At 50.1% G+C, this 23418-nt stretch overlaps 13 protein-coding genes across 13 annotated transcripts; 7 read left to right on the top strand and 6 right to left on the bottom strand.

Annotated features, from left to right (window-relative positions):
• Positions 1 to 23: 23 nt before the first annotated feature.
• Positions 24 to 488, top strand: N7518_007950 (uncharacterized protein; the record flags this gene model as incomplete). The annotated part of the gene is made up of 2 exons (XM_057188877.1): positions 24 to 81; positions 292 to 488. The coding sequence occupies 2 exons, from the start codon at positions 24 to 26 to the stop codon at positions 486 to 488; spliced, it is 255 nt and encodes an 84-aa protein (XP_057040580.1).
• A 1120-nt stretch (positions 489 to 1608) lies between these two features.
• N7518_007949 (cytochrome P450) lies at positions 1609 to 3588 on the top strand (the record flags this gene model as incomplete). Its single annotated transcript, XM_057188876.1, has 7 exons — positions 1609 to 1999; positions 2025 to 2240; positions 2294 to 2637; positions 2687 to 2808; positions 2855 to 3138; positions 3192 to 3293; positions 3398 to 3588. The coding sequence occupies 7 exons, from the start codon at positions 1609 to 1611 to the stop codon at positions 3586 to 3588; spliced, it is 1650 nt and encodes a 549-aa protein (XP_057040579.1).
• Positions 3589 to 3728: 140 nt separating this feature from the next.
• Positions 3729 to 4700, bottom strand: N7518_007948 (class I SAM-dependent methyltransferase; the record flags this gene model as incomplete). Its single annotated transcript, XM_057188875.1, has 3 exons — positions 3729 to 4482; positions 4555 to 4584; positions 4639 to 4700. The coding sequence occupies 3 exons, from the start codon at positions 4698 to 4700 to the stop codon at positions 3729 to 3731; spliced, it is 846 nt and encodes a 281-aa protein (XP_057040578.1).
• A 464-nt stretch (positions 4701 to 5164) lies between these two features.
• N7518_007947 (uncharacterized protein) lies at positions 5165 to 6468 on the top strand (the record flags this gene model as incomplete). The annotated part of the gene is made up of 5 exons (XM_057188874.1): positions 5165 to 5317; positions 5368 to 5404; positions 5461 to 5540; positions 5587 to 5963; positions 6021 to 6468. 5 exons carry the CDS (start codon positions 5165 to 5167, stop codon positions 6466 to 6468), a joined length of 1095 nt encoding a protein of 364 aa, XP_057040577.1.
• A 349-nt stretch (positions 6469 to 6817) lies between these two features.
• On the top strand, positions 6818 to 7713 carry N7518_007946 (alpha/beta hydrolase; the record flags this gene model as incomplete). Its single annotated transcript, XM_057188873.1, has 2 exons — positions 6818 to 7303; positions 7357 to 7713. 2 exons carry the CDS (start codon positions 6818 to 6820, stop codon positions 7711 to 7713), a joined length of 843 nt encoding a protein of 280 aa, XP_057040576.1.
• A 275-nt stretch (positions 7714 to 7988) lies between these two features.
• Positions 7989 to 9021, top strand: N7518_007945 (aldo/keto reductase family protein; the record flags this gene model as incomplete). The annotated part of the gene is made up of 2 exons (XM_057188872.1): positions 7989 to 8279; positions 8335 to 9021. 2 exons carry the CDS (start codon positions 7989 to 7991, stop codon positions 9019 to 9021), a joined length of 978 nt encoding a protein of 325 aa, XP_057040575.1.
• Positions 9022 to 9214: 193 nt separating this feature from the next.
• On the bottom strand, positions 9215 to 11053 carry N7518_007944 (CAZyme family AA7; the record flags this gene model as incomplete). The annotated part of the gene is made up of 3 exons (XM_057188871.1): positions 9215 to 9497; positions 9560 to 9836; positions 9889 to 11053. The coding sequence occupies 3 exons, from the start codon at positions 11051 to 11053 to the stop codon at positions 9215 to 9217; spliced, it is 1725 nt and encodes a 574-aa protein (XP_057040574.1).
• Positions 11054 to 12733: 1680 nt separating this feature from the next.
• Positions 12734 to 13381, top strand: N7518_007943 (uncharacterized protein; the record flags this gene model as incomplete). The annotated part of the gene is made up of 1 exon (XM_057188870.1): positions 12734 to 13381. One exon carries the CDS (start codon positions 12734 to 12736, stop codon positions 13379 to 13381), a length of 648 nt encoding a protein of 215 aa, XP_057040573.1.
• Positions 13382 to 13482: 101 nt separating this feature from the next.
• On the bottom strand, positions 13483 to 14584 carry N7518_007942 (uncharacterized protein; the record flags this gene model as incomplete). Its single annotated transcript, XM_057188869.1, has 5 exons — positions 13483 to 13948; positions 14002 to 14174; positions 14229 to 14372; positions 14421 to 14489; positions 14540 to 14584. 5 exons carry the CDS (start codon positions 14582 to 14584, stop codon positions 13483 to 13485), a joined length of 897 nt encoding a protein of 298 aa, XP_057040572.1.
• Positions 14585 to 15118: 534 nt separating this feature from the next.
• Positions 15119 to 16017, bottom strand: N7518_007941 (uncharacterized protein; the record flags this gene model as incomplete). The annotated part of the gene is made up of 2 exons (XM_057188868.1): positions 15119 to 15647; positions 15734 to 16017. 2 exons carry the CDS (start codon positions 16015 to 16017, stop codon positions 15119 to 15121), a joined length of 813 nt encoding a protein of 270 aa, XP_057040571.1.
• A 903-nt stretch (positions 16018 to 16920) lies between these two features.
• Positions 16921 to 19490, bottom strand: N7518_007940 (Zn(II)2Cys6 transcription factor; the record flags this gene model as incomplete). The annotated part of the gene is made up of 2 exons (XM_057188867.1): positions 16921 to 18184; positions 18238 to 19490. The coding sequence occupies 2 exons, from the start codon at positions 19488 to 19490 to the stop codon at positions 16921 to 16923; spliced, it is 2517 nt and encodes an 838-aa protein (XP_057040570.1).
• A 208-nt stretch (positions 19491 to 19698) lies between these two features.
• Positions 19699 to 21506, bottom strand: N7518_007939 (deoxyribodipyrimidine photo-lyase PHR1; the record flags this gene model as incomplete). Its single annotated transcript, XM_057188866.1, has 2 exons — positions 19699 to 20242; positions 20299 to 21506. 2 exons carry the CDS (start codon positions 21504 to 21506, stop codon positions 19699 to 19701), a joined length of 1752 nt encoding a protein of 583 aa, XP_057040569.1.
• An 857-nt stretch (positions 21507 to 22363) lies between these two features.
• N7518_007938 (uncharacterized protein) lies at positions 22364 to 23335 on the top strand (the record flags this gene model as incomplete). The annotated part of the gene is made up of 1 exon (XM_057188865.1): positions 22364 to 23335. One exon carries the CDS (start codon positions 22364 to 22366, stop codon positions 23333 to 23335), a length of 972 nt encoding a protein of 323 aa, XP_057040568.1.
• Between the last annotated feature and the right edge of the window lie 83 nt (positions 23336 to 23418).

Raw genomic sequence — 23418 nt, 5'->3', positions numbered from 1 at the left:
GACCGAATATAGGAGAGATCACTATGTCCGAACAGAAAACTACAACTGATAAAATAATGTGGATTTGGCTGGATACTTTAGGTATGAAGGGGTGTGGTAAGGGTGAATGCTTGCAACGGATGTGAGGCGAGACATTGAGGTGTTATGTGATTGGGTATGTCCACTTCGCTTACCCAACATGACTTGAAAGTCTACTCTGAAGAGGTTCCCTTTCAGAAAACAAGGGGAGCATATAAACAACGACAATCCAACAATTCCAAAGTCGAAATGTCTGTTTATCCCCTAGAACAGAACGAATCAACAGTGCCCTCAAGGCCACCAGCGAAGCCAATGCCATGCTGAGGATAAACCAAAGGGATGAAACTTCCCAGAACATTGGACACCATATTCCCCAACCGAGCATGGGTATGGCAATGGTCCACCGCGCCGCAGTATCACCCCATACTAGAGGCACAGTTCGCCGACCGCGTTTAGCATCCCCGGCTTGATCGGACATGTCCTGCAATTGGACTGTGGAGAAAATAATTCCGATGACGACAAGGAGCCACCGACCCGACCAGCCAAGCGGGTGGAGAGGGAGAAAAGAGCCGCCCAAGGCCACTTCCATCGCTCCCGATGCGAAACAGGTAAATCCTAGTCCGTTGATAACATTCCGAATGACTGGGTTCTTGTCTGCGCCACCCCAGTTATTGTACCACACCCCTAAACATATCAAAACCACACAATGTCGGACTCCCCCGGTGAATGCAAGGCTATATATCGGGGCAAATATATACAAACTGATCATAACTCGCGTGCCCCACTCGTGAGAAACCCGACCGCGGGGAAAGGGGCGCCATGGCTTGTTGAGACTGTCCTCGGCAATGGCTCTTTGACCCCGTTGGTTGTTGATAGCGAATGGAATTAAGTTGACCAGAATCCATGATAATGCCGCGACAGCTCTTCCAATAGACTTCGGAGAGTCGCTGATATTCTGCGGAGGAGGCAGAGCCCCTGCAACATGTGGGTCGTATTTCGACGCGGCCCAAGCGTTTGTGATTCCGAAAATAGTGCTTGGTATCACAATGGCTTTAAAATCGCTGAAGAGGAATAGCCAGAGGGTATATGAGTGGTACCACAGCGAAGTCAATGCTCCTTGGACAATCATGCACACCGACCCATGACGGATGAGTGTTGATGTTTCAGTCAACGTTGATGGTATATGTTATACCTCTGGCGTGAGTCGGGCTTTTATATCTGATCAGGTGGAATCCAAGGCTTGAGGCCGCAATTTGGGAATCGAGGGAACTACAAACCGTCAAATAAGAGACGAAAACGAGGAATCGAGCACCGTGGCCTTTTGAATGTCTCATACAAGGCACAGAGTTTATTCTAAATAGAATATATTGACACATTAGGGTACCTAGATAGATATTCAACGAGGCTGGGTTCTGGGCATACTCTCCGATGGCCGAGAATAACGAGTGCTGTCCAACATTGTGTTTTGGTTCTCTTTCACCGTGACTTTTATGATGAAAGAGCCCTGATTGAAGCTACTATAGGACTCGTCCCACTTTGAGGCTCGAAATAGCCATTGCTACAGTTCCAAAATATTCTGTTCGATCGATCATGATCATGCTAGCTTCAGGGGCAGTTGCAATTATTGCGGGGCTACTGGCCCACCAACTTGTCTTTATTCACGGAGAATGGCATCTAAAGGGGCCTAGGGTCGTTGTTCTTCATCTTCTTGCCGGTATTCTATTATATGCAACCCATTTTTTTGGTCATGGAAGCACTGGGGCCAGCTTGGTTCGGACAATATATTTGGCGATATGCTATATCTCATCCCTATTCACAAGCATTGCAGTATACCGACTCATGTTTCATCGATTGAAACACTTTCCAGGTCCAAGATTAGTCGCATTGACCAAATTATGGCATGTTTGGCAATGCCGTGACTCGCGTGGGCATCTCGTCTTGCAGGCTTGGTACGAAAAGTATGGGGAGTTTGTGCGTACCGGTAAGATATATCGCAACCGAAGTAGGACTTCTCGATAACGTCGAAATTAAATCTTCAGGTCCCGCCGAAATTACCATATTCCATCCAGAAGTCTACGAGGCCATGGATGGCCCTGAAAATCGCAACACGCGCTCTGATTGGTACGACCTTTTATATCCCCGGATATCCTCGATCTTTACTCGCGACCGACAGCTTCATCAGGAGCGTCGAAAAATGTGGGAGCAAGCACTGAGCAGAAAAGGTCTGGTGAACTCAATGGCCCACAGGAAGCCGAAGACTGACACAATCATTCAGCATTGCTCCAGTACCATCGGCGGGTGGTAGAAAAGGTACGCACACTGGAAAGTCTAGTTGCTTTGGAAGAATCATGCCCTGTTCTCATCAACGATCTGATGTATTTCTTCGCTTTTGACTCAATGGGTGATTTCGCCTTTAGCGAAGATTTTGGTATGATGAGGAACAAGAGGTGGCATTCATCGGTAGCGATGCTGCGCTCGGCGCTCACAATGTTGGGTCCATTCAGTCCTGCGATATGGATCCCGAGATTGGGATTCGCGTTTATTCCTTCGCTGTGGAAGGTCCGGCACTGGTTCCATATGCTCGAATTTTGTGATCAGTGCATGGCTCGACGGATGGAGGTACTGAAAACCATACGGGAAATCTCACATCTGATTAACATAGAGCTAGAAAACACTCTCCGATCACGATATTGCATCTTGGTTCATTGAGGACCATGTCAAACACGGATCCGATCCCACGCGGGCGCGTTGGTTGAGTGGTGATACTGCAACACTAGTTGTAGCTGGAAGGTCAGTATGGTTAGGTTATCATGAGGCAATGGACTGATAACTATAGCGATACCACCGCCCCAAGCCTAACACTCGTCTTCTATTTCCTCGCTCGCTATCCCATGCATGCTGAGAAGATATACGAAGAGATTCACGGAATTGATAGGGAGAACCCAGCTGCATTGGCCACGTTGCCACATTTGACGGGAACCATAAACGAAGCCATGCGATTGCTTCCAGCAGTACTAACCTTCAGCTCTCGAGTAACTCCACCAGAAGGACTGATGATATATGGCACCTTTATCCCAGGAAATACCAAAATATGCGCACCACGCTATACAATCGGTCGACGTGAGAAAAACCTTATCATCTCTTCAATCAGAAATACTAAACTGAGCCTCAAGTTGAGACAGCATATGTCAACCCCCATGAGTTTATTCCCGAGAGGTGGTACAGCCAACCGGAGCTTATCAAGGATAAAAGGGCATTTGCTCCTTTTGGCGTCGGTAAGCTACAACCCCATTAACCGGTGTGGTCAGGTCTCCCATGTGGCCAGTTGCGTTGCATGGGAATAACAAGAGGCTGGTATTCTGAGTCTTCTTTTCGACAGGGCGCACGAGCTGTGTTGGTCGTCATTTAGCTCTTGCACAGATCCGACTTGTAACTGCGGCTTTAGTGTTTCATTATCGAATCAAATTTGCACCTGGCGAGAATAATGGCGAGGCTGTGGAACGGGATATGAAGGATCAATTGACCGCGCAGCCTGGTGCTTGTCGGCTTGTATTTCAAAGTCGGGTATAGGCAAGGTGAGGCGAGAGCGAGAGGGGTGGAGGTAATATGCTAAATCATGGCTCTTCATTGATCTGGTTCGACTTCTTTGTAATGTTACGTGAGAAGTGTTAAACTAGATATAACATGTACAAAATGCCTGTTTTTCCTTTCTACTCCGGCCGAAATCCCCAGGCAACGTGGATGTCAAATGTGACATAACAACCAGATTGAATATCCGCATAAGCCCTCTCCTCCAGCTCATCAATCTGCCACATGTGCAGCGCACCTGGCGACCCTCTAGCAGAATGAAGGCGCGACCACGCGAACATAGCCCTCATCCCATTTGCAGTCAAACGGGCGCGTGTATCATACACGCGATCTGCAGAAACTGCCTCAGTATGGACCTCTACTAGACCAGCATTGCGCATCTCGGTAGCCAGTCGATTCCAGCCATGCTCGAAGCGGGGTCTCATGGCAGTCATGAACATAATTCCCATTGCACTCGCAGCGTCAGTCGTAGAAGTAGCGCTTCCGGGGAAGTGGCGAACGTTAGTAAAGTCGCACTCTTCCCACTGCATAGCACCGCCAGGCTTTAGAAGCTTAGCAAGATTGCGAACAGTTCTCCCCCATTCAGACGCTGTCAAACCGGCGGCAATCAGTCGAATGTGCACGATATCATACTGTCCGTAGAGGTTGACGGGAACATCCTTGCGCGCGTCGAGAACGTGAAGAGTCACGTTATTAGGGAGGGTTCTGGCGGGTGGATAGAGCGATGTTGATATGTCAAAGCCGTGTAAGATTGCGTCGGGCCAGTCATGGGCGAGGTCGCGCAGGAAGGCTGCAGTGCCGGTGGCGATGTCAGCCACTCGCGCATGGGGGTGCATTTTGTCTCGAACGGACGGGTGCAGCAGGTAGCCGATGTTTCTGTTTCAGCAGGAGTCAGTAAGGTTTGATTTTGGGCTGATTTGCAACATAGGACTTGGCGGATTTGCTTACTCGGTGAGGAGGGCGAACTGCTCATCGAGTCTACCCAGTCGATGTTAGTATTAAATGTTTTCATTGGTGCTGGTGAGCTCTTACCGTTGCGCTTCGGTGGAATCTCGCTGCATATTCTCCGCGTATGGATCCATGAAAAGAGACATTTTGGACAGCGTACTTTGGATCAAACGGAAGGTCGGTGTCTCGGAATCAAATAAAGGGAGGATGCAGGAGGCTGCAGCGGACTGATGGGAAGAGTGAGATTTCGATGTGACCAGGTTACTCTAATCTTTGCCTCAGAACGACTGAAATTTGGTCTTTTACTGCAGTCGCCAGGGTCGCACCTGCTTTCACAGCTGAACCTCTGCTGATCCGCGCATTGCAGGAAGTTGAGGTCAAGGTTCTCACGTTGTACGAAATGAACTCTGCGGCATTCATGGACGTTTTCCATATCTGACATCTCTGTATATGCTGTCCTCTAAATTGAACCCTAACAGATTAGTTGAAATGATGGTGTCTCTTGAGTTTAGAAAATGATTCCTCTCGACACTTCTGCTAACAGCCCATACCGCCGAACAACTTTGCTTTATATTGTCAGACATTGTCATTAATAATAATTCTTTCAAACATGATCCACTTGAATCATCGCTCTCCGGTTCTGATTGTTTGGAGTGTGATATTTTTCTTCATTGCTGCAGTAGCTGTTGTACTTCGACTTGCCTCCACACATATTCGACGTCGGGGGTTGAAGATTCATGATTACCTTATTTTCTTCTCACTGGTAGGTTTGACTGGGGGTTAGGCTATTCAGCTGGCTGAGGATAATGCTAGGGGCTACTGACCGGCTATGTGGTGGATATGTTGATTGGTAAGTTGATCCGATCGACTCGCTATGCAGCAAAAAGAGCTAAGATCTTATATCAGGAGCTACTGCGGCTGGCTATGGCGGGCATACGGCTACTATGGCTGTACGCAACCCGGGAGAGTTGGTTAGCGCATTGAAGGTACCTCGTCTCCTTGAACGTTTATATGAGGTATTGACCTGGTTAGATTTTCTGGGCATCAGAATGGATGTGGGCAACCTCGACAGTCTGTTTTAGGCTTGCCATACTCCTTTTATATATGGAGATCTTCCCGGGCAATCAGAAGTTCTTCTGGTGTGCAACTGGGGTGGGTTGTCTTGTCTTCCTATACTGGGTATCATCGGTATTGACCATCGCGTTGCTCTGTCGCCCGGTCGCCTACAACTGGGATCGCACCATCCCAGGGAGCTGTGGGGATATTTTGAAGATACAGTATGCATCTGCAGGGTTCAATATGGGAATTGATTTGGGAGTTGTGTTGCTGCCGCTCCCTATTGTTTGGCGGCTGCAAATGTCGAGTCGCAAAAAGACTGGTGTCACTGCATCTTTCGCGATAGGCATCCTGTAAGCCCCCCCCCACAAGCTCAGTCTCATTCTGTTTCAGTTGCTGACCGCTAGTAGAACGGCCGGTATCAATCTGGGCCGCATTATTCAGACCAAGTTGTGTCCAGCTGACGACCTAATCTACTGCCTCAGAGACTCCTCTATTTTTATCATGGCAGAAATGACGGCAGGAATCTTGGTGGCTTGTGTTCCAACATTTGGGCCCTTATTGTTTCGCAGGCGAAACACACAGCCAGCGCAACCACGCGATTTGCCCACAATTGGGTCAATTAGAATCCGCCGTCGGCCTGCGAAATTCGATTCTCTCCTTTCTACTCTCGATCGCAGTCACTATGACGAAGAACGAGACCATACAAAGGAATTGGAGTATGTGGGTGCGCCCACAGCACATGCCGGGACTGGGACTGAGAATGAAGCTCCAGAGACTGGCATTTTAGTAACACACGACCTCGATGTGCATAGTCTGAATGTTCTGCCTCGAGTATCTGAGACTTCGACTGTTTGAGGAGCAGCGATTGTCTCAGAGTGGATGTTCAAGATGCAAGTTCCCTTTTCCTAAGAGATCTGCAGACCTGCCAACGAGGATATGCTCCGTAATGCATGTCAGATTTGTACCACCCTTAGATGAGTCCGAGCCGTTTGTACTGGCCAATTTGTGAGAGTAGAAAAAATACATAATTGATAAAGATAAACCAATTGGATCAAGCTTTCCCTCAACTGGGAGAGTATAGTCGTGATTTTTTTCTTTTCCATCAGGCACCAACACCTGGGCACGATATAAGACTGTGAGACCACGTGCGGGGAAAACTCCTTGACTTTCCTTTGCCCCAACTCTCTCTCTTTCACAACTCACCATGCCTTGCAAGTCCTTTGTGGTTGTGCTCTGCCATGGCTCTTACCATACTCCTGCCCCGTACCAAGCTCTTGTTGATGCCTTAACTGCGAAGGGCATCGAGGCTCATTGTCCCCAACGGCCCACTTGTGATCTCAGTCAGCTCAATATTGGCAACCCTAGCAACCCTGATTTTGATCGCAGGGCTCCCCCAGGAGGCTATCCACTCCCCGCAGATGATGCGACAGAGATCGGGCTGCTGCTAGACAAGTTGATTGCACAGGGAAAGTCGGTGCTACTTGCAGGACACTCTTCCGGTGGCTGGGTTGCTGCTGAGGCTGCACAGTCTCATCGCCAAGCTCCTGTCCGCCTAAGGGAAGGAAAGACTGGTGGTGTCATTGGAATCTTCTTTATCGGGGCATTTATTGTTCCGCAAGGCCAATCAGTGCACTCATTCTTTCAGCCCCCGGACGGTAAAGTTGTTGTGCCTCCGTTTATGCAATTTCATGTCGGTTGACCAGTGAATGAATCTTTGTTTGTAAGTACTGACCGTTAATATAGAAACACGGTGTCAATGGTCTTGGCACCATGGTCGACCCTGAAGAATACCTCTTCAACGACCTCGATAGTGCCACTGCAAAGAAGTGGGCATCCACGTTGACAGCAGCTCCTGTTATGAACAGTCCCCTTACCCACAATCCTTATGACGTGCTCCCATGCGCCTATGTTGTGTTAGAAAAGGACCGTACATTACCAAAGGAGTACCAAGAAGGAATGGCGGCGAGTCAGAGCAAGCCTTTCACGATCTACCATGCACCCTGTGGTCACTCACCACACATTAGTTGGACAAATGAGCTCGCTGCGAAGATGGAGGAATTTGGAAACCAGGTTCTAGCTGAAAGAAGCACGACAGATTAAGTGAATTTCAGAAATAAATCTTTCTTGAAAATATAAGCAACAAAGAGAACAGAGCACAGAAAAAAGTGGAAACGAAGATAAAGAGCGTGATGAATTACAAAAGAGGAAAAAGAGGAAACATATGAGTTACACTCGAATCCCAAGGTTTGACGAATAGGAAGGTCAAGATATTTGTGCAACGCGCGCGTCTTCGCTTTCTAATGCCTTTCCACTTTCTCGTTTCTTCCTCTCTCCGACGTTGTCAACTACTTCCCCATCTCTCCATCCATCCAGCCATGGATACCCCTCGCTATGTGTTCGGCGCCCAAGGATTCGGTGTCGCCTGGACAGTTGACAATGTTGACCACTTGATGAAAAGCCTCGCGGAGGCTGGAATCCATCAATTCGACACCGCCGCCTTGTATCCCGCTACCAATCCTGGTGAATCTGAGGAGCTACTGGGTAAAAAGAAGCCAGAGAATGCAGTCATCGACACAAAGGTTCTCTTCATGGGCGATGACTCTTTGTCCTTCAAGAACATGGGAGCCTCGATCGAAGCCAGTTTGGAGCGATTGCAGATCAAGCAGGTGGGTAAAAGGCGCCCACTTACTATGTGTGCAATGCTAATACGGCTATTACTAGATTCACACCATCTACGCTCATGCCCCAGACCGCAAGACCCCGATCCCGCTTCAGGCTGCTTACTTCGACCATTACTATCGTAAGGGCTACTTTCAGAGATTGGGTCTTTCCAACTACAGTCCGTCCGCAATCCGTGCCTGGATGGAAATCGCGGTAGAGGAAAACTTCATTATGCCTTCCGTCTATCAAGGCCAGTACAACGTGTTCTGCCGAGGCTACGAGGATGAACTTTTTTCCGTACTTCGCGAGTTCGGCATTGCCTTCGAGGCAACCTCGCCGTTGGCAGGTGGATTCCTCACCGGGAAGCTTTCCTATTGCCCTTCACCCGAAGAGTTAGAGGGTACCCGTTTCGAGGTAGGTGAGGGCAACATGCTCGGTGCAGTCTACCGTATGTGGTATGACCAGCCCGTCTATCACCAAGCGATGCGACGATTGGACAAGATTGGTAAAAGGCTAGGAACCACCGGGGCCCAATGCGCCCTGCGTTGGTTGCTTTTCCACTCCAACCTGAAGGATCCCGACCGAATTGTCATCGGACCAAGCACCTTGAACCAGCTTCAAGACTATGTGGACGCCCAGAAGGCCGGACCACTTCCAGCTGACGCAGCGGCCGAGATCAATGCGCTTTGGCCGGCCCTCAAGGAAGTTGCGGCGACGATCATCGAGAAGGGATGGTGGTCTCTGTGATTGATATGTTGAACTTGAGGGGGATAACGACCAAATTTCCAATGGATCACAAGGTATTCATACGCCGCCAGGCTGGTCTACAAGCATCCCATCCAGTTAAGCCTTATGCTCACAGATACACACAAACTACATGCAATGGTATCTCCTAGTTTTTCACACGTATTGCTCCTGTGATATCATTCCCTCTGATAATTTAAGACCTACACAATCGCCCATTCTCACCCAATCTCCAAGCTTCACTACCCACAGCCTTATAAGCGTAGAACCTATTGTGAGGATCATACTTTCTCTTAATCTCTAGTAAACTGTCATAGTTGTCTCCATAAAATGCATGTTGCCAATCCCTTTGGTTTGGATCTGCTTCGTTCAAATATGCACCACTTCCAGGTGTCAAGTCTTCTAGTGGTGGCATAAGAATATCGGTAATGAGCTGGTGGCGAGCGACATTGCTATCCCAGTCAGTATAGTCGAACATCCTGGATGAAGATTAATAAAGACTTATTCTAACCCTTGAAGGGAATGGAAATGAAATACATACGCTCCAATTACGACATTCATCAACGCGTCTCGCCAGGCTGGGTTGACACTGTTGTCGGGATATGCAACTCGAGATGAGTTGACCATAACCCCTGAAATGAGAAACCCGGCGTTTCTTTCGACAATATTACGGAATGTGTTGACAAGATCGCCCAGGTTCTGCTCGACTACGGATCTTGGAATCAGGCGGCCACCAGCAAGTTGATCAGTTATGTTGTCTGGTGGGCTCATCATCTGGTAGGCGTCGTAGTATGTAGGGAAACCGTTCACATAGTATGCTGTTCACGCTCTGTCAGTGTTCGCTCCAGCTTTGTATCACCTTGTACTTACTGTGCTGTATGTTCTTTTGTTCGAGGAATGAAATCAATGGTCTAAAAAGGGAATTGAAAATTGTCGCTGTTCTGCCAGGAATGGTAGTAGGCGTCATTGACAGTGTAGTGTTCGTTAACCACCAAACGCTTGCACCCCCAGCGTCCCCGACCGAGGGAAGTATCGAAATAAACATGGCGACAGCTGCAAAGAATGTATCTCGCGATACACCCGTGTCGGAGAATGAAAGGTTACCTGACGCCGTCGGTAGCTCAGGGTAAGCCTTGCTCGTCATCGACACAACAACACCATACGTCCCTCCGCCTCCACCAGACAGTGCCCAGTAGAGATCCGAATAGTGTGTTGGTGATGCGGTTACTAGCTTCCCATTTGCAAGAACAACCTCCCATTCCAGGACTTGATCAGCGGCGAGTCCCACATGGGACACCAGTTGGCCATGCCCGCCGCCTTGCGAATATCCCCCGGCCAGCCCGACGGTTGGACAATTCCCGCCGACGATAGCAAGCCCAGCTTTATAAGCGGCGTCGCTGGCTTCGAAGGATTGGACCCCGGCTCCCATCTTCATGGCTTTACCGGAATAATGTGACGAGACGTAATCTACGATGGAAATTTCCTTCATGTGATGCATCCAGATCGCCAGTCCTCCAGCTCCAGTGGACTTTCCAAGTAGGTCATGTCCAGTATTACGGATGACAAGGCGGATGTTGTGACGAGCAGCAAAATGAATTGTTCTCTGGACATGTGCGGGATCTGTCGCGTTCACGGCGTACTCGACGTAGTTCCCGATCGTGCAAGGTGAAGATTTTGACGAGAAGGGATTGCAGCTTAATTTCGTGAATCTGGACGCCATAATTGACGAGGAACTTTCGTAATGCGTTGCTGGGAATTCCCAATTGGACTGGAGTTGCGCGCATTGCGATTGATCGTACGGAGTGAACGAGGCGATGTGACAGATGCTGGCGATCGGGACTGTCATAATCAACTTGCCGTCCACTGTTCTGTTGAATCGTGTCCATCGATGATCCTCAGGCCAGCAGGCATCGTGTGGCATGCAGCGACAGGCAAGGGAACTTTTGTGATTCGCGACTGAAAGACCACAAGCCACAGTTGCGGCGCAAAGGACAACTAGGCAGAGCCGCATGTATGCGAGAGAAGGGTTAGCCATTGTGATACTCGGACTTCGGCTAACTTAATGTCCCTCGAGTAGCGGATTATATAGTAACCAAGGCATATTCGCAAAGTGGAAACCAGCCTGGGCTTGAAACCAGCATACACTACATGTAAGACTTTGATATACACCGAAAATATCACATCACTTCTGCCCTGCATATGTAGCTGTGATTCCAAGTCTGACTCGGAGCCTCGAGAGGTAGGCATTAGTTGAAATTCCGCGGAACAAAACACTTGCGACCTATACCAGCCTTTGCATTGAGTTGTTTGTCGATGAAGTAAAGGGCTATAGATAGATCTGCTCACTTCGGTAGAAACACAAGAGATAATAAGCGCTTAATACAGCTATTGAACGTGGAAGGACTGTATTGAACTGACACTAGAATCTGACCATAGAATGAATGTAATTGTGAGATGAGTGAAAGGCTCAGGGATGAATCCTAATACGAAAGATACTATTCATGCTCGATGACCAGGGATATATATCACTGTACGGAGTACACGAGCTTGCAAACACTCCTCGCACCCCCTTACAAAACGAATCCAGCCTCCTATGATCACAAGGGGACGAGGCACAGGAACAAGGCAAGTAGCCAAGACAAAAATCCAGAGGCTAGGCGCACTCCTACCCCAAGCCCTAAGACCGGAGCTTATCCCCCCCCCCCCCCCCCACTACACTCCAGGCTGCCGGATAGACCCTACCGAAGGGCAGGACAAGGAAGCAGCCGCCAAGGCATTCCAGAAGTGGTGGACCGCACTCCCACCCACAGATATCACGATCTTCTCTGACGGCTCAGAACAGAGCCTCGAGGGGACTAGGTACATAGGATACGGCTACGTTATCTACCAGGGAGGCACACAGTCTGCTACCGGACACGGGTCTATCAGTAACCGGTCGTATATCTTCGATATAGAAGCTATCGGAGCCTAGCGAGGCCTTAAGCACGCTATCTCCCTTAACGCCAGCCCCCCGGAATCTAGATATATATAGACAGTATATCGGTTATCTGGGGTATAAGGGGCGACGCCCTACCTACCTCACAATAGGCCTTTAATAACTACCATACAGTAATACAGCAGTAGGAAGTATACGTCCAATAGTCACTAGGCTATATAGGAATCGAAGGAAACGAGGTAGCCGATAAGCTAGCTGATAAAGGCGCGACCCACAGAGTACAGCTGTATATGTTGTAGACTGTAAGCGCAGCCTATTCTGAAGCCTTATGCGAGACATTCTGCATCCATTTCACAGGTTAGAGAAGGACGGGCAGCCAATTGGCCTTACGCCAGATCACTACTAGAAGGAGTTGCTTCCTATAGGCGCACATTACTGTACATAAAACTATAGCTTAGCACGTCCCCATGGAAGGTCATAGAGATACGGGCTACGCCCATACCTCGACGGACGTTAAACAATACAACAACAACAACAACAACGAGCTTGCAAACCCCGGATGGTGTTTTTTTTTTGGAGTGTTTACACCTTCGAATATTACCATAAAATATGTCCATTGCCTACCCTTAGGTCGTTAACTATTGTATGTTGTAGAGGGCTGGAAAAAAAGGTATACCCCGCGATCTGGCATAGCCACAGCTCGATCACGATGCCAAGCCACGAGTGGCCAATAATCGGCCGCACACCCGAGCCTAACTCACGTCACCTCTTCTAGTCGCCATGGGATCCTCGTACTCTACAACATCAGAGGATGTCAAATCTGTCCGACATGGACCTTCAGCCTCCCATGAAGGAAACCAAATCTACTACCCAAGACACTCAGCTGATGCGGTCGAGAGCTTCAACATTCTCCGACAAAAGTTGCCGTCTGAACTCGTCCTGGATATTCTAGAATTGGCAGAGTATTGGGTGTTATCTGCCACCTACAGAGCAGACACAGTGGGTTACGATGAAGGCGACTGCCGCGATCGAACCCCATATTTGACATCGGAGCCCATCCAAGGCGAGCGATTTCCCGTTCGAGAGATCAGAATCAACATCTGGAGCCATGATCAGGGATGGAGCAGCTATGGTGAAGATCATGGCACATACAGAAACTCTTGGACCTGGTTCGATCTTGGTATTGAACGACCGCCAGGACGAGATGATATCTCCAAAGATGAAGACCTACGCCTGGCGACGAATGTTCACGCTAGACGCGAAACTATGCACCACCAGATTACGTACCAGAGGGACCAGAAATTACGCTGGATGCAGAATCTTCAAGCAGGTGATCGGATTTCGATTGTGCCACGGGCACGTTTTCATGGCTGGCGCAATACCGTGGAAAAGGCTTCTATTGAGGTTTACACCAGCCCTGTTTTGTGATCATGTCCCTGCATTATTTCCTATTCGTCTTGATTTCAAAGCCAGTCTGTATGGTCTACTTTATACATAACTGCATGTGTACAACTTTCTTCGATTGACATCTATCGATGCGTCCCCGGAGACAGAATAGCGGCCACTTCCTCATAAACAGAAAATACGATGCCACCACTCAGAAGTAGCCGGCCCAATCGCATGGAACTACCCTTCCAAAATCCCCGAATCCCATAGTCCCGAATCACGCTCCGGGAGGCTTCAACAATGCCAGCTCCTTCGACACCCTGTGCACGTGTCTTGATGGTATCAAATGGTTGTGTAGCGTACACAGTAACTATACCTGCCAAGGCACCGATTCCGAACGTCGTGAACACGTTTGGCTTGATGCCCTTAGCCTTCGCGGCTTCTTTGAGCACGTTGTACGTTCCCATACGAACGGCGGACGTAGCCGATTGCTTCATCATCGTCGACACGAGACCGCGATAAAGCTCGGTGATACCATGCCTTTTTACCAGCACTTGTATTGCCTGTATGCTCGACTTGAATTGCCGAGCGCCTTTTGCATCGTCGATTCTGTGGCAGGATCGGTCAGCTCAAGCTCTTTTAACATACAAGGGGATACCAACAATGCCGTCTTGATCCTCTCGGTCGGTGTTACTGCTAGTACACTCTCTACAGCGCCCGCGGTCATTCCAGCCAGCATCCCCCGGCCAGCCGAGAGAACGCCGCGATCATCTGCAAGAGAGTTGCGGATTGTATCATAGGATACGAACCGGACCGCAGCTTTTGCTGTTGTTCCCTACAGAATCTCATTAATGTGATGTAAGGAGCCATTGGGGAGGAATAAACCGACTATGACAAGAGTTGAGCATCCTGTGTACAGAGCACCGACACCTTCCTGCCTCGCAACTTGTACGATGAGACGGAGTGGATTTGATGTCCGAATAGGACCGTCATTGGACAGTTGCACACGTGTTTTTGAATACTCAAATGGATACTGCGGCAGTCAGTTATTGAACAACCTTGTGTAAATCAAGAAACCGACCGTTATGGCTGCTTCCACTCCACCGGCAATTCCTCCGGCCACGAGGGACACCCACTGGGGCGTGTGAGGCTGGACTAAGTCAGTTAAATACTCAATTGGCGCTCAATTGATAGAATTACCCTCGTCTTTTGTGGGCCAGGTTCTGGTTTATCGGACGCAGACATGGTATGATAGTGACAGCTTGCAGCGTACACCGGTTGAATGATAAGGGGTTTGGCCCAATGGGTTGGAGATATTTTGTGGGGGAAAACGGGCGATCCCCCGGTATGCGGGGACGAACGGAAGGAGAATTGCCGATTGTTGTCAACTGGCCAGAATATTCCTTCATGGTATTGAGCAAATTCTATCTATACATAAGTTCTGCAGGGACAAACAGAACCACAGCCGAGCTTGTTGTATACCCCTGCAGACGCCTCGCTCTCGGATGCAGCTCTCGAGATAGCCGGCACTGAAGTGTGTCTTCTTCCTGTGCCCTGAAGCGACTTCCTTGTCAGAGCAACGCCGGGGGGAATTCGAGCTCGAATCCCCGGAGGCTAGGAATTGTGAGCGGTCGCGGCGGACGTAATGGCCGTTGTGTTACCGGCATCGTATGATTACGGCGACTGGTGTGGCACGCCTGGCACTAGAGGAAGGAGGAAGGAGTAAAAGTTCGGCAATATGTCGCAAAAAGCGCAACAGTAATGCATCACCACCCACTCTCACCGATCATACGACCAAGCCGCAGGAACCGATGGAAAAAATGCATGCTTCATGTCCTGAAACGCAGCTACATCCTCGTTCATTATCATAGAAAAACCAATCGCAAATCCAGCGTCAGGGTCGACGGGGAGCCAATTTGATGTCATGCGGGTACTCCCATCTGGCATCTCGAGTGGCGTGAGACACTCTTCATCTATTCTGGAGTGTTGATGGCGCGGGGAGCTGAGACTGTGCGTTTGTCCATGAGCCTGGTATGGAGAGTCTAATGCCGAGGTCGCGAAACCCGGCCCGAAATCGAATTGCATGTATTGGGAATCTTTGTAGTCGGCTTCACCTTCCCACCCGCTTGATGAAGCATGGCTTGGTTCTGGGGACGCGTGAGGATCTGAGTTTGGAGATCCAGGGAAGAAGAAGGCGAGGGTCTTTGGGGAGGGAGTCATGAAGAGGGCTCTTTGTGTTGCGAGCTGTAAATCTGGAACGGGATGGATACGCGGGTTTTGGGTGGTTTGGGATGATTGGCGTGAGAAACTAGTATGATAGTTAGCTAGGTAGTCCAATATGCGCGTCTTTTCTTCTTCTTTTGTCTCGCTAGCAAGGCACTGGTAGTAATTTACCTTTTGACATTGTTTTTCGTTCCTCCACAATCCTCTCTCACTAGACCGGCGTCATACCATGTTTGCGGATATGATTGGAATGCGGTCGATTTGACCGGGTATTCATCCACCCAGCTTAACTGCTCAATAGCCCGGGAGGGACCTAGTCCCTCCTGCGTCGTCAGAGGAAAGTCGCTGGCGATGAAGGGATGCAGACCGAGCTCATCGTGCTGTCCCACATGCAAATCAATGAGACTCTCCATAGGCCAGGAGGTAGTCTCGTATGGAAACTGAGCTTCGGTCATGGTGAACGTGCTTTATTTACCACAAGTTCAAATGACGATGGGGGCAAATATAGTAGGCAAGACACAGATCAAAGAGTAAAGATCTGGTTGGAGTTGGAGTTGGAGTTAAAAGTTGAAGCTTGAAATAGTTTCTATCTCTGTAGAACCTTGCTACCAGCGCAAGAAGAAAAGCAAAGAATGATTACTCGCAAAACCGGGGGCATCCTGTACCTATTTAAACCAAAAGAAAATCGAATTCAACATCAAATCACGGAGCTGGGGAGCTGTGGAAATGCGGAGTTGCGGAGAATCTGGGGCAGCTCCAACGGCAAATATATTCCTGCAGACCGCATGATCCCATGAGATCCTTCAATTAACCGATTTCCCCGGATTTTACGGTCAAGGCCGTGCATTCGTGGGTGGTTGTTGTCCAATCGGTCAATTCTGGTACCTCGGCATCGAGAATTTAATCGAGACCCCGCCGTTGAGCGGATAAATTGAAGAGGCTCGAGGCTTCAGGAACCCAAATAAGAACGGGGAATGACATCGCCTTGTTTCGTACTTACTATGTAGATATAACCGGGTTGATATAGGGTTGGGAGGAAGATACTGTCCACACCACAATAGAAGAATGGACCGAGATACCCTCAGGGGTAATAAATTATATTACATAGGAAAGAAGCTTTCACCGAGGAAACGCCAGATATCCAAAAACGCCACTCCAGAAATATACAATGAGAAATCGTAGAAAAGTAGTATCCGGTCAACCCCAAGATTGCGTACAACATAGATCGACCATGGGGAAAGGGGTTCCCACCCCTCCGCTCAGGTACGCAAACCCACATCAGGACGCGTGCTTTAGCCTGCAGGGCGCAGGGATCGACAGGAACAGAGAAATTCTAGCTGGGCCTGCTTGTGGGGTATTCACAGGGCCAGGCCAGTCCCTTTTCGCGTCCAGCGATAAAGCGCGAGAACCGCTTTTCGGCGATGTCGAATTTCACTCGGGTTAACAGGTCGACCTCGAGCCTGGGCTACCGCAGAGCGCATCACTTGCCGGAAGCTGCGTTGGTACTCCGTGTTGAGGGTGACCACACAAGATTCTGTCGCTCGGATCATGGTCTCGCACGCGTTGAGTATGCCCTCGCCTGCTTCCTTTTGGAGGCGCTCTACGATAAGTAGCAGGAGGAAACTACCCTGCAGCAGCTGGATGCCGAAGAAGTAAGGCATGAAACTAACGTCGGGGTCGAAGCGGAGGATTTGTTGCACGGAATCGGCCGCTTCCAGTGCGTGTGAGATGGTCGACGCAAAGGCCGGGGAGGATGTCCAGAAATCTTTATCTTCTATCAATGAGACAGGATCCCACTTTCCGACGAGCAGAATATGGAGGACGTGTGTAAGGTAGGAGGAATAGGCAATCACGGTCTGGGTATGCCAAGAATAGGCCTCGGACAATTGCGGATCGACAGGTTCTGGTTTGTTGGTGTAAGCAGTCGTCGACGAGGCCGCTGGGTCTGCCGCCGCCGCCGCGAAGGTTGTGAGACTAGCCTTGTAAATCTCAAGCTGGCGCAGCACTTCCGATACGTGAACCTCCCACGCTTCCTTTCCTTGAAGCCTGACACCGAGAGTAGGGTGGTTTCGTGCCTGGTTTAGATCGATCAGTTCGCCGGTGATCGTCATGAGTGGGAGGAAAAAGCCAAGAATAGAGTGGTCATGGCAAATGAAGTTGGGGAAAATGCGACGTTTGTTTTGGTCGCCCGACCGGGCGCATTGGGGCCCATCTGGTCGAGGACTATTGCTATGAATGATTCCGGCTTGCCAGGAGCTTTCATCCAGTGGAAGCAACAGGTCCTCGCTCTCGGCATCGAGTAGGGCTAGCGGACGATTATAGCATAATGCGAGATGACGGTCCATGATATATAGCAGCCACCAGGTTCTGCGCCGCTCCTCACGATGCTCTTCTGTAATAGGAACATTATGCAAATCATGTTTTCTGTCACATACGCAATTCAGATTTGGGCGTGAAGGATTAGAGTAGTCCAAACCCAGCCCACCTGGGGAACCAGGCCATCCACCTAGACCGTAGCCGAAGGACGGACTTGAACCATCGCTCATGCTGTCGATGTTGGGTGTTATTTCCATCTCTTGGTTCAATTTAAGTTCTCGAGCTAGTGTAAAGGCCGCATGCCACCTAGGTTGAAGTTAGTGGAGTGGACAGAAGACAGGAACAGGTGTATAACGAACCATCTCATACTTGCTGCCTTCTGTTCACTAGATGAGATAATCGAGGCCACATGAATATAGGTAATAACATCGTCTAAAGATCCAGCGGGGCCTACGAGCCCTTTATCATCACCGACTCCCTCGAATGGGTGGTGAGTCCCTGCAGAGAAGTCGTGGGTGGTTGTGTTTTCGGCGGATGATGAATCTTGGTCTTTGAATGAAACATGTATCAAAGGCCGCAGTAAGCGAATAATCAACGCACAGAGAAATTGGCAGATCTTTCTCCGTTGTAATGGTGAGATGGATAAAGAGAAAGCTCGATCATCCACAGCAGCTACCCAGAGCATACTTGCCAGCAAGGCAGGACTAGTGGGCCTGGGGCGGTCGACACTTAGAAAAGACGTCTTTCGCAGGACATAGCAATGAATATGATGACACACAGGATGCATATGGGTTGAAAAAGCACTAGTAAAGTAGAGTTCAAGCAGATCGCACACCAGTCGACGCGGGAGGTGCGATTCGAGAAAAGGCATGAGAGGTTCCAAAACAGGGTACTTCAATGGCGACCGGGAGATTGATGACCGTCTTCGTCTTGGAGGGTTCGTCCCCGACACAGACGGTAGGGGAGGGGCGTGCTGGGCCGGCTGGTGGCCAGCGAAATCAACCGGATTCCAAATGTCCATCAACCGGGGCAAAGGCGCGTCGCTGCCACCCGTTCCTGCAAGCATATCGTACGAGTCTGGCGACAGATGTGCCGCTGAAAGCCATTCCTCTGTGACATTTGCGGCAGGCCCTGTCCGCTGTGGCTGTGGACAATCTGGCATAGACCGAGGGTCGTCGACACTAGGCGCCGACACGGCGCTGATCTCATTTGTTGCGGGCGATGGCTGATGAAAGGTCGATGCGGGAGAATTGTTTTCAACCGGCGACAGCACCTGCCGTGACTGCGACTGCGACTGCGACTCCCGCTTGTGTTCCCCGTCGGCCTGCTTCCCCTCGGCGCGGTCCAGGGTTGCCTCGTCCTCGGCATTCGTATTTCCATTTGTCGGCTTTGATCTCGCGATACGTCCTCGTTTCCGGCGCTCGCGGGTAAATTGACAGTGTATATCACCGCGAAGGCATCTCGAGCAGGGGAAAGCACGATCGCATCGTACGCGGCGAGTATGGCATGAGTCGCAGGCGACTCTGTTTCGGCGCCATCGTCGCTTGCCATTTGGTAGCTCAACCTCCACCGTGTCAGGGGCCGGAGACGGCTGATCACCCTGGGACTCCATTTCGGGACGTCATTGGCGAGGTTGAGTGTTGAAAAAAAAGGAAGCCGAAGAGAGAAAAGAAGAATGTTGCGGGGAAAAGGCACTAGCATCTCGGGCAATTGGACTTGGCAATTTCTCCAACTCATTTAGTTCTACGGAGTACTCCATCTCATCTGAGGAACGTTGATCATAATGCGCTTCATTCTTATTTACATATTCACCATTCACTTCACCCTTTCTGGAGTACACTCTTGAATCGCTTCAACGCTCGATCTCGACTCTCTGCGTGGTCCACAATGGGCTTGGGGTAGCCATTCTTCTGCGCAATAGCCGCGGCTCCCCTCGCATAAGGTTCATGGATGGCTTTACCAGACACATCGCGCAGCTCCGGCACCCAGTGGCGAATATACTCTCCCTCCGGGTCGAAGCGCTCACTCTGCCGAAGAGGATTGAAGATTCGAAAATATGGTTGCGGATCCACGCCAGTACTGGACCCGAACCCCCACCCGCCGTGATTGGACGCGAAATCGCCGTCGATTAGATTCTCCATAAAGTAGCGCTCGCCACGGCGCCAATCGAGCATTAAGTCCTTGGTCAGGAACGATGAGACAACCATGCGCGTGCGGTTGTGCATCCACGCGCAGTGGCGGAGCTGTCGCATTGCTGCGTCGACGATCGGAAAACCTGTCTTGCCATCGCACCACGCTTGGAACTGATCCTTATCGTACTCCCATTTAATATCGGTATGTTCGGGCTTGAAGCATTTGTTCATACTGCAGGAAGTCTTTGCATTAGAATGGGAAAACCGTTGGCCTAGAAGATAACTTACCAGATGAAGGGCCAGTTCACCAGGACATGCTTGTAAAAGTCACGCCAGGCCAGCTCGCTGATCCACGTCATGTAACCGGGATCGTATCGATCGAGATGGCCTTTGTTGACCATCTTCGCAGTCGCGACAGCGGTCCTTACGCTCAGCGCTCCGCATGCAATGTAAGGACTCAACACCGAAGTGTGCTCACCAGGCAACATGCTCCGCAACTCCTCATACTTTTTACCTTTTTCCTCGAGGAATTTGTCCAGCCGCCGGAGGGCTTCATGCTCTCCGGCTGGATAAAGCCCCTCGAAGCGTTTCTGGTCTTCGTCCGACAAGGTATGGGTTTTAGGTGCGGCTGGCACCTTGCAATTGAACAAATCCTTCAATTGATGGCGCGCATTGCCTGGATTTGACCCGGGCTCCTCAGAGACCTCGAGGTAGTCCGGGTTCTCTTTCAGAAAGGCCAACCAGGAGCGATACCATGGAGTGTAAACGGAATATTGTTTCCCTTGCTGGCTAGCCAGCGCGCCCGGAGTGACCACACATGTGTCATGAGTGGGAGCGAAATTGATATCGTTATCTGCACAGAGTCTAACAAGCTTAGCTTCGCGTCGCAGTTCATCTACCTCATACTCGATATTCGCATATAGGTTCTTCGCGCCCCACTGTTGACACAATTCCACAACCCGTTTCGGGGTTGCCTTCCGTTTCTCTTGTGTTTCCATGTGCAGAGGGATATCCAGCTCCTCTAGGTCCTGTTGCAATCGCTTGAGGGTGCGCAGGGCGAAATCCACTCTAGCAGGGCTAGTCAAATGGGCAGTCCAATCTTCGGGAGAGACGATGTAAAGACCGATCAACGGGATCTGGTTTTCTTTCGCAGTTTGGTAGGCAGTGTACAGTGACCTATTATCATGCAGTCGGAGATCGCTCTTGAACCAATGTACCACGGCACTACCCACGTTGATCGACTGGCGCTTGGTGGCGGTTTCTCGACAAGCTCTCTGTAGTGTTTCAATAGGGCGTTCCAGCTCGCCATCGGTGTATGCTCGGCAGCGCTCATTGCTCATCTCGGCCGGATAGAACTGGCGTAGGACTATGCCGAAATCCTCGGTTTGGTTCGCGTTCGGGTGCGGTTGGCGCAAGTCTGGCCGGCCTTTTTTACTGGCACTCAAGCCATCATGCTGTTCAGCTGCCGATTCGGTAGCTTTCCTCTTTGGTGGCATCGCTGAAAAGTTGCGAACAAGCTCGGCTCGCAATTGACTGAACAGAAACAGGCGCGGGATTGATCTAGAACGGCAGAGAGGCAGTTTCTGCATTAATGAGAATAACAAGGACAAGGGGTGCTAAAAGGAATCCCAAGTCCTTCGATCCAGATCGGGATCGGCTTCAGATCTGGGTGACGTCAGTATCCGATCTGATCGCGATCGCGTCCCTGTGTTGGATGCATTTCTTGGTCTGACCATGCTAGTTCTCGGGGATTCCGGTTTATTTCAGTTATGCTACGGAGATCCCCACAAAGACTGCAATTAACCAGGAAGTACTTATATTTCGTACTTGTCATCTCCGAGGGCTCATATCTCATGTCTTCCTTCGTTGACAACCTTGCCAACTACCTGGCCAATAAGTACACCAAGCCTCAAAACAAGGGGGATCGACAGTCGAGAACAAAAATCCAGCCACCGTTCAATGATGCGATGATGGAGGCGTAACAAAGGGAGTTCCTCCCTGTTGATATGTACTTCTGGAGTCAGCTCTAAGTATACCCCAAATTTCCGGTCCATGGCCTCGGAACTTCTCGACCAGTCTGCTTTCGTCAATTTCCCCACAATCCCGGCTGTCAGGTGCTCCTCTATGATCCGATTGCCTCCATTCGCCGCCGATAGCGTCAAAGCTCTCCCCGCCACTGTTCAGACCCTGAACTTTAAGCATCCAGCTCGCTGGGAACAAATTTAATAGTTTAGTCCTATCCCTTAACTCTTCCCGTCTTCAATTTCCCCCTATACCCATATCTCTATCCCCCATACCGTCTTCCCCAATCCATCTACCCCAGTGCACAACCAGCAATGTCCCTCAACCGCCAATGGCCACAGACGACGCCCGCAGCATTGACGACTACCTTATTCCCAGCAACGGCCCATCCGACCTAGCTCGCACAGGCGTCTTCGCCGCCTTCGCCGCACTAGCCTGGTACAACTCCATCGAGCTCATCATCCTCTGCTTTTTCTCCTTCAGACGCTGGAAGGGCACCTACTTCTGGAGTCTTCTAATCTCCTCCGGCTGCATTATCCCGTACACCCTGGGGTACGTCCTTCTCTTCTTCCGGACCGACGTTACTCCCTGGCTATGCGTGACCCTCGTCCAGCTGGGCTGGTACGGCATGATCACCGGCCAGTCGGTCGTGCTATGGTCCCGCCTGCATCTCGTGCTGCAGAATAGGAGACTGCTCCGCGGTGTGCTATGGATGATCTGCATTGACGCTGTCATTTTTCACATACCGACTACGGTTCTCTTGTACGGGACTGTTGCTCAGCCGGCGAGTCACTGGGCCCGCGCGTATAATATCATGGAGCGAGTGCAGCTGGTCGGTTTCTGTGTGCAGGAATTGATTATCTCTAGCATCTACGTCTGGGAAACGATTAAGTTGCTTCATCTCAGGCCCGAAGGTCGCCCCCACGGGATTCTGAACCAGTTGCTGGTTATCAATATCCTCATTCTTCTCTTGGATATCTCGGTCGTCGTCATTGAATATGTCGGCTACTATGCTATACAGGTCATGTTCAAACCTGTCGCTTACAGTATCAAGTTGAAGCTTGAATATGCTATTCTTGGTAAATTGATCGCCGTTGCGCGTGGTGGCGGCTCCGATAGTCAGGAGATGCACTCCAGTGCGCGGGAGATCACCGAGTCTAGCTCGTTTCCGTCGAACGGGGATCGGCCTGCGAACCGGGAGACGCCGATGCGTGTTCGTCGCGAGTACAGTCCATCGTGGTTTGGGGGGAGAAGCTCTAGTCATTCTACATCTAGTTTATCTGGTGTCCTGCAGAATCCATGACAGCAAGTTCTAGTATGGCGTTTTGATTTTAGCTCTTGGCTTGCTTGTATCTAATCACATATATATTGAGAAGCTCTACATAT

Source organism: Penicillium psychrosexuale, assembly GCF_028828465.1.
Source record: "Penicillium psychrosexuale strain IBT 29551 chromosome Unknown utg000004l, whole genome shotgun sequence".
Classification (NCBI taxonomy): Eukaryota; Fungi; Ascomycota; class Eurotiomycetes; order Eurotiales; family Aspergillaceae; genus Penicillium; species Penicillium psychrosexuale.
Note: the sequence above shows the minus strand (reverse complement) of the source record. Positions and strands in the feature narration are given on the sequence as shown.